Below are 14,345 nucleotides of genomic sequence, written 5' to 3' on the forward strand. Positions count from 1 at the left end.
AAAAATACTATATATTATCAACCCATGAATGGGTATTTTTGTGTCTTAATAAAAAAGACGATATATTACATTAGGGACTTCAAATTTGGACAATATATACGTATAGAAGAAATAAAGTATAAATGACAATTTATACTGTACATTTAACTTTATTTTTATATAAAAAAATAATGATTTTTAACTATAGATTTAGATAATAAAGTAAAATAAATTGGTTTCCACATGCAGAAGCACAAGTTTTATCAAGACTAAAATTTATATATTACCAGAAAGGACTGCTTAATATACCGTTATATCTACATTAAAAAGCGTAGTTCATTGTTGAATTACTATTTTTACTACACGTAAAAAGAATATATATGGAATTAAAAATCAATAATTTTGTATTATAAAAGATTCCTTTAACGCTTTATGGTTTATTTTAAATTGACCTATCATAAAAATTCTGTACTCACAGACCAATATATGTTATTTATAGATTAGTAATTTTTAGTTTCAGATTTCATATAATGATATAATATTTATAAAAAATTATTATCATATCATTGTTTTATTTCTAAAAAATACAGAGTATAACTTAGAAAAATTCTATGCTGTGAAAAACTAATTTATATATATGTTACACACATCATTATATATTATATTTACTCACATATATATACTAATTATCTGTTTTTGTATTATATAAATATACATAAAAATCATTTCAATAACAGAATTTTCATATACACATATATGTATTAAACATAATATACCTATTATGAAATACATGTTAGAATTATACTACATCTAAATGTCTAATAAACTATTATGAATTATTAGTAATTGTATATATGATTAATATTATACATAAGTGGTACTTATGTACCATTAATTTTATAAGTTATATAATTATTTTCTTTGTCTGTAATTAAAGAAAAAATAGCTTTACAATTCTTTTTATATTCTTATTTTATTCATCATATGCTAAATTTAAATGAATATATAACCACATTTCATTGTTATAAATGTGTACATCGCAGGCATAGTAATTATATTCAATATTCATAAGGATATTTTTATATTTTTTTTAACAAAGCATGATGTTATACTATCCTAATTAGAATGCATATATTCATATATAAATATGATGGAGTGTATTTTTCATCTATATAACATTATGGGAATTTAATAATATAATCTCACGGGAATAAATTAAAATAAAATCATAATTAAAACATTTTCTTCATAAATATCATATATTTTAATTTAGTAGAATAAATGCTATAATGATTCTAATGGGGGGCTTTTTCATAGCTATTATTTAAAAATGAGATTATAATGTATTATTCAGCATGTATTTGTACACTTTATTCATGGCGAATAACATAAATAAAATGTGATCATTGTTTAATGTAAAATGTATATACATATAACCATGATGTCAACATTAACCATTTTACCTCGTGAATATTGTAAATATAATTACATGTCCCTTGAAAAATTAAAAATATCTATAGTTTTATATTTTTGTACATTAAATATTTATATCCTTTAAATATGAAATATTTTAATATTACAAAGAATTTACATATTTTAAAAGAATTCAAAATTTTAATTATTTAATAACCTGTTTATTGTAAATCATTTTATAAATTCCTAAAAATTAATTACATAAATAAGAACAAAATTTGTAAAACACTACAATAATTTATAGTATAAATAGGAATGCACATTTATATTGTTCAATATGTATAAAAAATACATATTTCATAGTTTCCACTTCATTAATACATATTTGAATGAAATTCAATTTAAGAAAGTATGTTCTAACAAAAAAAAAAAAAAGAAAATTTTTAAATATTCTAAGGAATTTTTATTGCTACAACATATAAGTACTATTACTTCAAAAAATATATATAATATAATTTATAGAAACGCAGTTTCAACATAATATTTTTTATTAGAAATATTTATATATATTACAATGACACCTATAATTATTAAATAGATTAATATATATTTTTACCATACATTAATATTCTACGGATTATTCAAATATTAAAAAATATATAAAAAATCATTATTAGTAAAATTAAAAATTCGAAAATTAAAAAAAAATAAATAAAATCCAGATTTACTATTGAATACAACCATAATATATATCAATCTAATAATGAAATCAATTAAGGAATTCTTAATAGAAAAATATAAAGCAGAAAATATAAACTAAAATATGATACATACATAAATAAATTTGAATAGCAAAAATAAAATATATTTATATAGATAAAATTATAATGTAAATATAACAATAAATTAAGCTATAATGCAGAATATCCTATATCCTGAACAGAGAATCCTAAATCCTGCACACTAAACTTGAAACCTGAAACATAAATCCTGAATCATGAATATATAAAAGCATTTAAGATCTATAATTTATTTTTTTTTATCATTGAATACAAAAAATATAATTAATGCTGAATATGATAATAATAAATTATATATTGTTTTTTTATATTTTTTATATAATAATTTTATTTTTTTTCATCAAGATAAAAAAACTGTCTTTATTAATTTTTATATGCTTTTTATATATATGTTTTTTTTTGTGTTTTATTTAAAATAAAATTATCTTTTCTTTATGTGGAGCGTTTTATAAATCGAATGCAAAATAAATATATTCATGCATTATATATTTCATTGCATTAATCAGTATCAATACTCTTTTGATAATTGAAACATGATTTTCTCTTATAATACAGATAATATTATTTAATAGCACGATTTTTTTTTTTTCTTTAAAATTTTTATTAGTGTAAAAAATGACTTATCTTATATGCATGTCATATATATATGTTATTATGCCATCTATTATAAATATGAATATAAATTACTTAGTTTCTCTACTTGTTGACATAATAAATAAATTAATTATATTATTATTTATGTTTTAAAAGAAATAAATATTTTATCTGAGTATAATAAGTATAAACAAGGATTTAAAAAAATCTTTAAATACTAAGGGTATTATATACTATAAATTGTCTTAAAAAGATTTATGTTTTCGTGTAAATAAATTATTATTTCTTATTACCAACATTTTAAGATAAATTGAAAAATTCCTTTACATATAATAAATAATGTCTTCATAAAAGTTGTAACATTTTAGGAAATTATTTTTTGCGTGTTATTATGGATATCATAATTTTTCTATTACAAAATAATATGCTTAAAAAGAATTAAAATGTGTTCATAATGTTGTAAATTGTTTTTTGTGTATCAGATAAAGATATACATAATAGAATAAATTATTAATTCAGGATAATTAAAAACATCATAAAAAATAATCTATAAACTAAAATGATTATATATGTTACTTGCATTCCCCCAAAAATATAGTCTACAAAAAAAAGAATCATTATAAAAGAAAATAACAAATATATACATAATCATATTAAGAAATTACAGTAAGCATTTAAATAAAACTACAAAAAATTTCCTCATAAAATAATTAAATATAATTTTATTTCATTTTTTCAAAATATATATTGTGCTATTACAGTTTATTTTATGTATATATATGTTAGTTACAGATAGAGGGTTATGCACTTATAGGTCAATAATTTTAATTATAATATAAGAATTCATTGGAATAATTAAAAACAATTATAGTAATTTATGTATTTCATAATTACAGGAAATGTGCCGTATAGAATGATAATATATAAATGTATAAAATATATATTTCTTTTTTTAATTTTATTCATATATATATTTACTTTAGATATGTTCAATAGATAATAATTTATTTATTTTATGATAAAAATGTAACTATAATTTGTATATATAATTTTATTATTGCACACACATAAATGAGATTAATAAGAACTCTTTATGCATGATTATATATATCCTTAGTATTTGTTTTATTATTAATATTATTTCATGTAATATATCAAACTATGTAATAATTAATACAGAAAAAAAACATATGTCATAAAGAATAAATTTTAGAATATAATGGATACATTAATGCTTTTTTTATTCATTATTCTAAGTATATGTGTGTTTTTAAGATTTGATATATGTGTTTTTCCCCTTTTACAGATCTTTATACTTTTTAATACGATAAAACAGAAATAGGAAGTGTAATTTATGAAGAAAAATAGAATATACCTCTCTCTACATAAGAAATTAAAAGCAGTAATTATAATATATAACATATTCTATATTTCAAATCAGATTTGCATTTATTCAGTATTTAATTATAATTATCCAATCATGGAAATAGATAATACAATATAAAAATATATTATATTTTTACAAGGAAAATGATTTTGAAATATTAATATAAGAAATATATGATTTATAATATATTTAATTATGATAATTTTTAATAGTTCTTCCTATAAACCATTGGATTGATCAAAATTTATGCTGTTCGTAGAAAATATTACATGTTCTTTCAAATCATATATTTTGTATTATTCTAATAGGAAGCTACATATTTAAATAAATACTAATTATATTTATTACAAAAATTATTATTATACTTTTTAATTTAATTATATATATTACGGATATTCATTGGTTGTGTGAAAAAAATAAATGAAGAAAAAATATAGTGGACAAAAGTATTAATTAAAATGATTTAAATAAATTTCATAAAATAATTTGTTTCCTAAATACTGTTAATTATATATATGAATAATAAAACAAATATAACATCTATTTCTTTAAAACATATATATTGAATTAATATAAATATACTCAACTATAAGTATATGTATCCTTAAGAGTTATTATATTCCCTGTGTTTTCGACAGACTCCATTGATATGTAACACGCATAATAATGTTAAATTTGTACTCCACATTATTTATAAATTATATTCTCTTTGTTTAAAGAATTTTTAGTCGTATAAGATAAAAATTCAAATGAGTTCACTTCATAAACATACATAATAGGTATGCTTATAATTAGTGAAATTCCAGTTCTTACTATTTATGTTTATGTCTTAAGAATGATAAAATTTTGGTAATGAATATAATTTTTGCTTTCAAATATATACAATATTTGTTATGAATATTCCTTATTTAATTTTATTCATATACGCATTTTTTCATTTAATGAAGCATCAAATTTATCATAACATTAATGTATATAATAAGGTATTATATACTTTTAATAAAGATATATATGTATTTTTAATTTTATTAATAAATAAAAACGAGCTAATTTTACGTGTAATCATTAATAATAAAAAGTAACTTTTTTAATACATATTCAAAAATAAAGAATATGGTAATAATTAAATATGTGAATTATCCGGAATCTTTTAGTAAGCGTTAAATTTTTTGAATGATAAAAAAGGTTAAGTGTGATTATATGTATACAGATGTTAATTATGTCCTATTCATTTGTACGTAATAAAATTATTTTTGTTTTTATATATTACATTAAAAAAAATTTAATATTTTTATTATACATTTTATTATGTTATAATATTATAAATAGATGAATTAGATTCTTTTTATATTTAGGTTAAATTTAAAAATATACTTAACTTTGTTTCTTATTTATTTCAAAATAGAATATAACTATTACAAATACAAGGTACTTAAAACCTAATAATTTTTTTATGTTTGAATAATGTAATATTAATTCTACGTAAACAAAATATACAGTAGAGAAATTTTAGTCATGCACTTCTTATATTTTATGTAAAAACAGAAGAAAAATTGTATTCTATGTAATGAAAAAAAATATATTTACTTTTCAATATTATATAACTTCCATATGTTATCAAATTACTAACCATTATATAAATTGTAAACATTTAATACAATAATTTCCAAAAATAAAAAAAAATACATTAAGGAAAATAATAATAATAATAAATTAATATGTTAATTTTTGTGTCCTTCCTTTATTAAAAGAATATATATTAATTAAAATTTCACACGTTATTGCTATAAATATTTGATGATCTTGATATATATTTTATTAAAGAACAATATAAACATATAAAGACAAGCAAATGTTAAAAATAACAATTTTTTTTTTTTTTAAGATATTTGAAATTTCACTTTTAATATTGCATTAAAGGATATGATCTTATAAACATAAATAATGTTTGTCAAATATATTTATAAATTGCCATAATTTATAATATTCCTTTTCTTCTCTATATAAAAAATTGTTATTTTATTTATAGAATATATTTTTGTGACGAAAACAAAACGTATTCATATAAACCATAGAATATTGTCCAAATGATGGAAGAAATTTATAAACTGTATTTTTATTCACTAATATTGTAATGTGATGAAATTTTGACAGTAATTTTTTTATATATATATTGAGACATTTTAATAAATTAACAAATTAAAATAAGAAATATTTCTCCTATAATATAAGCGCCATTTTATACTTATATAAAAACCATTAATAGAAATATTATCCATTAATATTTTTACAAATGTTATTATACAGACTAAGGAAATTTTTTTCTTTTACGTTTAATAAATTTTATCGTGTAATTAAGCATAATTATATAATACATTATAACTGTTATTCCCTGAAGTATTTTTATATATTTCAGGTGATTGCATCATATTGAATTTATCATATACATTGTTACTTTCATTTCTTTTCATTTTTGTAGCCAACCTTAAGTATGAGCCGTATGGTGTGAACTATTTCATAATAAAAAAAATTTAGCAATTAAAAATATAAATGATTTAAAGTAAATTTTATTTTTCTTAACTATTTGAAAATATATTTTATAGCATAAATATATATAAACAATGTTATTATTAACCTTATGTATAACCAATAAAAAGAGTGATATAGCTAAAATTACAATAATAGGAATAATAATTGAAACTATGATTTTATTCTGGCTATTGTGTAATACTTTTGGATTACAATCCTGATTATTATTGATTAATTTTTGTGGATTATATGTTTTTATAATATTTATTACTACATTACAATATTCAATGTTTTTATCAGGTTCACATTTTTTTTTGCTGAAACTGACAATTTTATACATGTCATATAAATATTTGAGTTCTTCTATTTCAACGTTATCAATATGTTGATAAAGAACATCCGAGGAAGAGTGCCTAATAAGACTATTATTATATAATTCAATCAATTCTTTGTAAAAATTTTCTATATTCTTATTTCCAATTTCATTTAAATTATAACTACGTAGCCATATATATAAGTATTTAAAAGCAGCTTGATCTAATGTGTTATATGGAAGTTTAGTAAAAATTACACTTAAATATTGCATTGCTTGTTGGCATATTTCTTGAATTTTAGAATCCTTAATACCTAATATGTTATTTTTAATCTTCTCACATTCATTTTCCCAAATAACTTTTTTATTATCATGTTTACATATATTTATAATTTCTTCACATTGTGGAAATAAAGAGAACACATAGTTATACTAAAATTAAAGAAAAAATGTAATTATACGATAAGAATTATATCATGTTGTGTAAATATGTATAATTCATATTAATAATGCCATAAAATATTATTTAAATATCATATTTCATGTTATAATTATTGATTTATACCATATACTCCCGCATCATGTATTACTAATATGCACTTATACTTGAACAAAATAAAATAAGGATATTTATTATTACGAAAAAAATATTTTGTGAAGAATTATATATAATCATAAGTAATATGTTGATACTACCTATTATAATAATTGAATTTATGTAAATATTCATAATCTCATCTGATGATTTATAATTATAACGCCTAAAATATAGTATTAATAGAATAAACAATGAATATATGCATTTAATTAAATTTAAAAAAAATTTTAAAATATTATTTCGAAAAAAAAATTAATTCCTTATTAAAATGTAATGGAAAAAACATCTAGCTTTAACTTTATATTTTACTGACCATTAAATCCCTTATTTGTATAAAAATAATGATTATTATTATAAATTTTTTTAATTTAAATCCACATTTTATAACAATGATTCAAATAACATGAAAAATAAATTTTTATTATTTTTAATATTACTTAATTATATACACTAAATTAATATTATGATTGTATATATATAGATGTATGATATATAGCTCATATATGTTAACCTATGTTTGTTACATAATGGAGGTATTATATCATTAAAATTGAAATAAATTCTTCTTAGAAAAATCATATATAATATATAAATATTATCATTGTCCATTCATTTCAGTTAAATGCTATGTTTTTAATATTTTTCTTATATGAAATATATAAAATATTTTAAACAAAAATGCACAAAAAAAAATACTTATTTTTTTTATATTATATCATTATTGAATAAAAATTCATTATTTTACATTTCTTACACATATATTTTTTTTTTCAAGTATAGATTCAATTAAAATTAATTTACTAATCATATAAATGCATGATTTATAATATGCAACGTTGCAGGAATTATTAATTTTCTACTTTATAACAAAATAATTGAAATTATATTATTTTATAAATATATCATTATTATAGGGATTATTTAAAATTACATTAAATTAAATACATACTTATGCTAATTTATTTATTTTTTTTAAACATTTCCTTACTGTAAACAAATATATATTTATATTTAAAATATACAATTGTATTTTTATCATTGTCTTGGAATCTTATTCTGCCAATTTTAACTATAAAAAAATATATTCAATCATTTGTATTTTAATGTTAAATTATAGTGTTGTTTTTATTTTATATAGTTAATGAAACTATTGATCATTCCGCAAAAAATGTATTAGGGTAAATGGAAGACATTCATATTAAAAATAAGTTAACTCTGTGAAATAACAACAAACGGGTTAATTAATTAATTATATATTGATGAAAATAAAGATTAATATAATGGAAATATATAAACTGATTGAAACTAAGATAGTTAGATTAATAAAATAAATTATGCGTAGAATGATAAATAACTTGAAAATCATAGATTGAATTTTAGAAAAAGAATTTTTTAAAAAAATTAACAAAAATATGCATGATTAAGGCACTAATATTTATGAAAAAATAATATAGGATACAAAAACCATGATGTTTTTTCTTCTCCAGATGGTATTATATGTACACAATGATTTTTTTATAATAGACAATAGCCACAAAACTGACTTACTTTTGGTCATGTAATAAGTCGCTTACTATCTTTAATCATTCTCATAAAAAAATTCTATAATACAACGTATTACATAAATAAAACTATATGTTTATAGTAACTGATTAAATTAATTATTTTAATTAGTCTATTTATAATATGTGTCTCCTTGTAAAAATATTAATGTGGTTATATGATTAATTATACATTGATAAAAGCTTAATAGTTGTGGTACAAACATATATTATCTTGAAGTTTTATATAATAAACATTTATATATATAAGTATATTTCATAAAAATAATATGCAGTGACATTTTTATCATACTATATTGCCTTTATTTTAATATAACTTATTAAATGCACTTTTAAATATGCACTCAGTTTTTCAAGAAATATACTTATATATGTATGCATATATGCAGATATTTCAAAACATATGTTTTTCATTTATATACTGTCAACTATTTTTTTTCTAATTATATGCAATTTTTTGACATTATTATTTGATCTATATGTATGATAATTACTTTGAAACCTTATATATTTAATATAAACGTTAGTAAATGATTATCATTTTCAGTAGTTTAACATGAGTTTTGATTGATTTCATAAAAATACAACACAATGAAAAAAATTAATGTGCTTTATTTTAAAATTTTAGCTGCCTGATATGATTAATTATGATAAATAAAATAAATATGTTATTCATATGAATAATATCATGTAAATTTATTCATATTTATATTATTCATACTATTGTACATTAAAATTTTATTATAATAAAAATGTTTTCACAGAAAGATGAATGTGTTACTAATGATTTTTTCTAAATTATTAGTATAAGAAGAATCTGAGTACCAAAATTTAAATTAAAAATGACCTCAATATGATGGAAAATTTATATAAATATTATACATTTATGATGAATATAAAGATAAATCAGATATGTTTTTAGTAAAGCATAGAGATATATTTTTGCTATATGTCATAAAAGAAGAATAATTATAATCCAAAATATTATTGTATATAAATTAGTTATTAAGGATATATTAAATTAAATTAAAAGAAGTTATTTTTAATCTAGAATTATAAAAAACCTTCTTGTATGCAGTTATCGAGATATTATTGAAGATAATCTTATTATATGTGGGTTAAGAAATAAACTTCTAATTAAATTAAACATTATTTGATATTAATAATTATATGATTCATAATAAGACATTATCATGATGTTAATGTATGTTTACTTATTCAATTATATTTTTACATTATTAATATTTATAATTTTGATACATGTTAAAAGATATGTGATAAAAATAAAAAAAAAAAGGAAAATAAAACATTATGTATCATTTGATGGGTATGATCCATGAATTCAAAGTTAATATTACTGATTATCTAAATATATACTTATAAAAATTATGTAATTCTTCAATCCAATTAATATATGTAAGAATAAACTATATAATATAGCATATAAATTAAAAATCTTTGTATTTTAAATAGATTATAGAGGTTTTATATATAATTACTATAATGAAAATATATAGAAGTAATCATATAAAAATATATATTTTACAACAAAAATATAAATATTATTTATTTAATTAAAATAATTATATGTTAATATTTTTTGTATTTAGCTAATATAAATTTTTTAATAAATATAACTGTATATTATGTAATACATATATTTTGTTTAATCATATTATGCTTTTTGAAATTTCATATATTTATACTGTATATTATATATAATGTATAGTACATCCTCTTTAGTTTATGATATTTTTATAATATATTATAGAAAAAAATAATATATTTCTCATTAAGACATTGCTTTAAAAAAAAATTAATAGATTTATAATATAATATACCAAAAAGGAAAAAAAAAAAACATTATATATTGATCCCTCTTTTTCGCGTAAATGAAAAATTATATTAAAATTTATAGAGAATTAAAAATATGTTTTCGTTATACTTAATCTCCTAAAATATAATAATGTAATAATTAGGTTAATAAAAAATTAATAATTTTATTTACTCATATATTAAATATAAATTAAAATTTATATAAATTAATTTATAAATAAAAAAATATTATGCATACAAAAGTGGTTAAAAAATATAAAAAATATTTTAAATGCATGAAAGTATTTCCTCATGCAAAATATTTATCTGATATATTGCTTATACAGTTCCGTTTCAATATTAAAATCATATCTAAAGTGTTATGTGAATGTAATATTATGAGAATATGTAATATAATACACTTCTAAGTAGAAGTAATTCATTTTACACAGTTACTATCCTTCATTTATGTAAAATGACATAAACGGTAATGCTTATATTATTTTACATACAAATTTTTCCTTACGGTATAGAGAGTAAATATAAATTTACATCAAGTAAAACACAATAAATATAATGATTATAAAAGTATAAAAATCTCTTTCTTTTTCAGTAATGAACGTCAAATATATAATGTAAGTATATTTATTCCAAATTTAATATCTTTCTTGTACGCAGTTATATTTCATTAAATATTTATATAATTTTAGAATAATAACATAACATACTAGAAATATATATATAATAAATATATAATATATTACTGATGTGATATTATTCCAATTCTTCTAATTTATGATTTTGTCATAAAATTGATTTTTTCATAATATACATATATTTTATACGTACTAAAATATATCAATGCATTTATAATATTCATTTTCATTCTATTTGAATTCCATATGAATAATTATTTAATATAAAAGCATATATAAATACTATATGTGAAACATAGCTATAATTCATTTTAATTAACATTATAAATATCCTATCATTAATTTATACATAAAAAAAGGAAATTTACTAATATAAAAAAAACCTAAGCCCTTATCAAGCTTGTGCCATTTTTACATAAGAGTAAGATACCAATGCTAAAAGAAGATAACATTTTATTCTAATATTTCATATTATGTTATATATAATAAAGAAAAAAGTCGATAAAAAAGAATTATATTTATATTCTAAATTGTAATATATTAATTCTACGTAAGTTTCACTGTAATGAGAATATTTAAAACATTATTGAAGTATATATTACACTATTCTTATAATGAGATATAAAATGCGCTTATTTTTTTAAATGATACAACTAATTCTTTTATTATAATGCTAATATAATTATAATATATATCGAAAAAGGCTACTATTTTATGGTAGGATATATAGTAATACATTATTTTATAAATATAAATCAATTCTATACAAAATATCGAGTTATAAATGTGGAAATAGTTACCCACTTCCCAAATATGATACTATAGTTAAATCATCTATATATTCTGGTCTATTAATATAATTATTTACTTTATTTTCGGATTAACGTAATATAGTATAAGATGCACGAAAATACTGTATGCTTGAATTGTTATAATAAAAACTGAAATATCATAATATTTTTATAATAAAATTTACAGATCTATTATAATAAATAATTTCAAATGTATATAATTCTTTTCATCATGTAATTTTTTTATTATTTCAGTATAAAATAGCGGAAAGCATTTCTGAATTTAATAGAATTATAGAAAAATATAAAACATGTAATGACCTTAATGACAATATCATAATAAATTGTAGGGATAATATTCTTAAAGAATTTTCTGATAACATTGCAAATAAAAACATTTTAACATGTTTTACTGCAATTTCATTTTTAAATGAAGTACATACTAATCAAGGTATGTCGTTAGAAGAAACAGCTTGCAAATACTAGTATTATTGGATATATCACGAACTTAAAAAAAATGATAATAGTAATTATACCCAAGATTTTTATGATAAAATCATTCAGGAAGCTGATTTATCTATTTACACTATATGCAATAATTATTTTACTTATACAGATAATGAAATGGAAAGGCTGAAAGATGCATATGATATGCATACTATACTTAATGATATAGAAATTGATGCACCACACTGTAATAGTAATAGGTGTGAATGTACCACGAAATGTTCTAAAATATATATGAATTACTGGGATGAATGTGTGAGAAATAATGACTCAGATTTTTGTAATTATCTAAAAATTATTAGAAATAAGTTTTATTCTTTAAAGTTACCTTATTACTGTGAAAATAATATACCTGAAATATTATCATATTCAGAAATTCAACAAAGATCATTAGGTCAAATACAAAAACACAACAACAAAAAGAATATTATAATTACAATTCTTGTAACATTATTAATTTCTCTTATCCTATTAATTTTTTATAAAGTTAATCACACTTTTATTTATTTATATACATACCATAAATAATTTGTTTTAAATAAATTAATAAATAATAATTTTTCCTTAAAAGAAAATTATATTCTAAATATAAAAATCAATGTGAATTAGTTTTCAGAATATGGTCCCATATTAAGCCGTTTCGTAAAAGGGGAAAAAAATATGCTATATTATATGGATGAAGAGTGGAATAAATTGCAAGAAACTAAACATTTCAACACCATGTCAACAAAATCGGGACATAATATACTATATTTTTAACCTTAGTTTTGCTAATGAATAGAAAAAATTGTATTTTTTTAAACGATCTGATAGTTATTGTTATAAAATTATGTAAATATTTTTAGTCATAACATATTCTTAAAAAAATAAAAAATACAATAAGATGTATAAAAAAAAAAAAAAAAAACATAAATATGCGTGTACACAAGAATCTAATATATGTAAATAAATAAGATAATAGTACAGTGAATAAAACATAACCGTTCATAATGATTAAATATATTATTTACAAATGTCGTGCGTTTCATATTTTCACATATTATAGTTTCTACAAATATTTTGTCTTTACATTTGCTAACAGTACATTATAAGTAAAATAATAATAAACATTATATATGCTATTATAATAATAAATATGTAAATATATAATTATGAATAATATTTAATATACTTAAGATAAATTATTTATTTATAGTGATTCCATATTATTCTATAGTTTCATATAGTATTGTAAAACAGTGCGTTATAATTTATTAATGTACATATTTAAGAATAATTTTTAATTATATTTGTTATTTTAATTCTCATAGTATATTATAATATCATTATTTCTTTTGTTTTCTCACATTTATAATATTAATATTTAGAATTTTATTGCAGATATGTTTATTATTATTAGTT

At 18.1% G+C, this 14,345-nt stretch overlaps 2 protein-coding genes across 2 annotated transcripts; one reads left to right on the forward strand and one right to left on the reverse strand.

Annotated features, from left to right (window-relative positions):
* Window positions 1-6,527: 6,527 nt before the first annotated feature.
* PGO_002745 (variable surface protein) lies at window positions 6,528-7,598 on the reverse strand (the record flags this gene model as incomplete). Its single annotated transcript, XM_028691181.1, has 3 exons — window positions 6,528-6,683; window positions 6,809-7,447; window positions 7,581-7,598. 3 exons carry the CDS (start codon window positions 7,596-7,598, stop codon window positions 6,528-6,530), a joined length of 813 nt encoding a protein of 270 aa, XP_028546982.1.
* A 4,948-nt stretch (window positions 7,599-12,546) lies between these two features.
* On the forward strand, window positions 12,547-13,703 carry PGO_002750 (variable surface protein; the record flags this gene model as incomplete). The annotated part of the gene is made up of 3 exons (XM_028691182.1): window positions 12,547-12,561; window positions 12,924-13,388; window positions 13,554-13,703. The coding sequence occupies 3 exons, from the start codon at window positions 12,547-12,549 to the stop codon at window positions 13,701-13,703; spliced, it is 630 nt and encodes a 209-aa protein (XP_028546983.1).
* Between the last annotated feature and the right edge of the window lie 642 nt (window positions 13,704-14,345).

Source organism: Plasmodium gonderi (assembly GCF_002157705.1).
Source record: "Plasmodium gonderi DNA, contig: Pgo-contig_312, whole genome shotgun sequence".
Lineage (NCBI taxonomy): Eukaryota > Apicomplexa > Aconoidasida > Haemosporida > Plasmodiidae > Plasmodium > Plasmodium gonderi.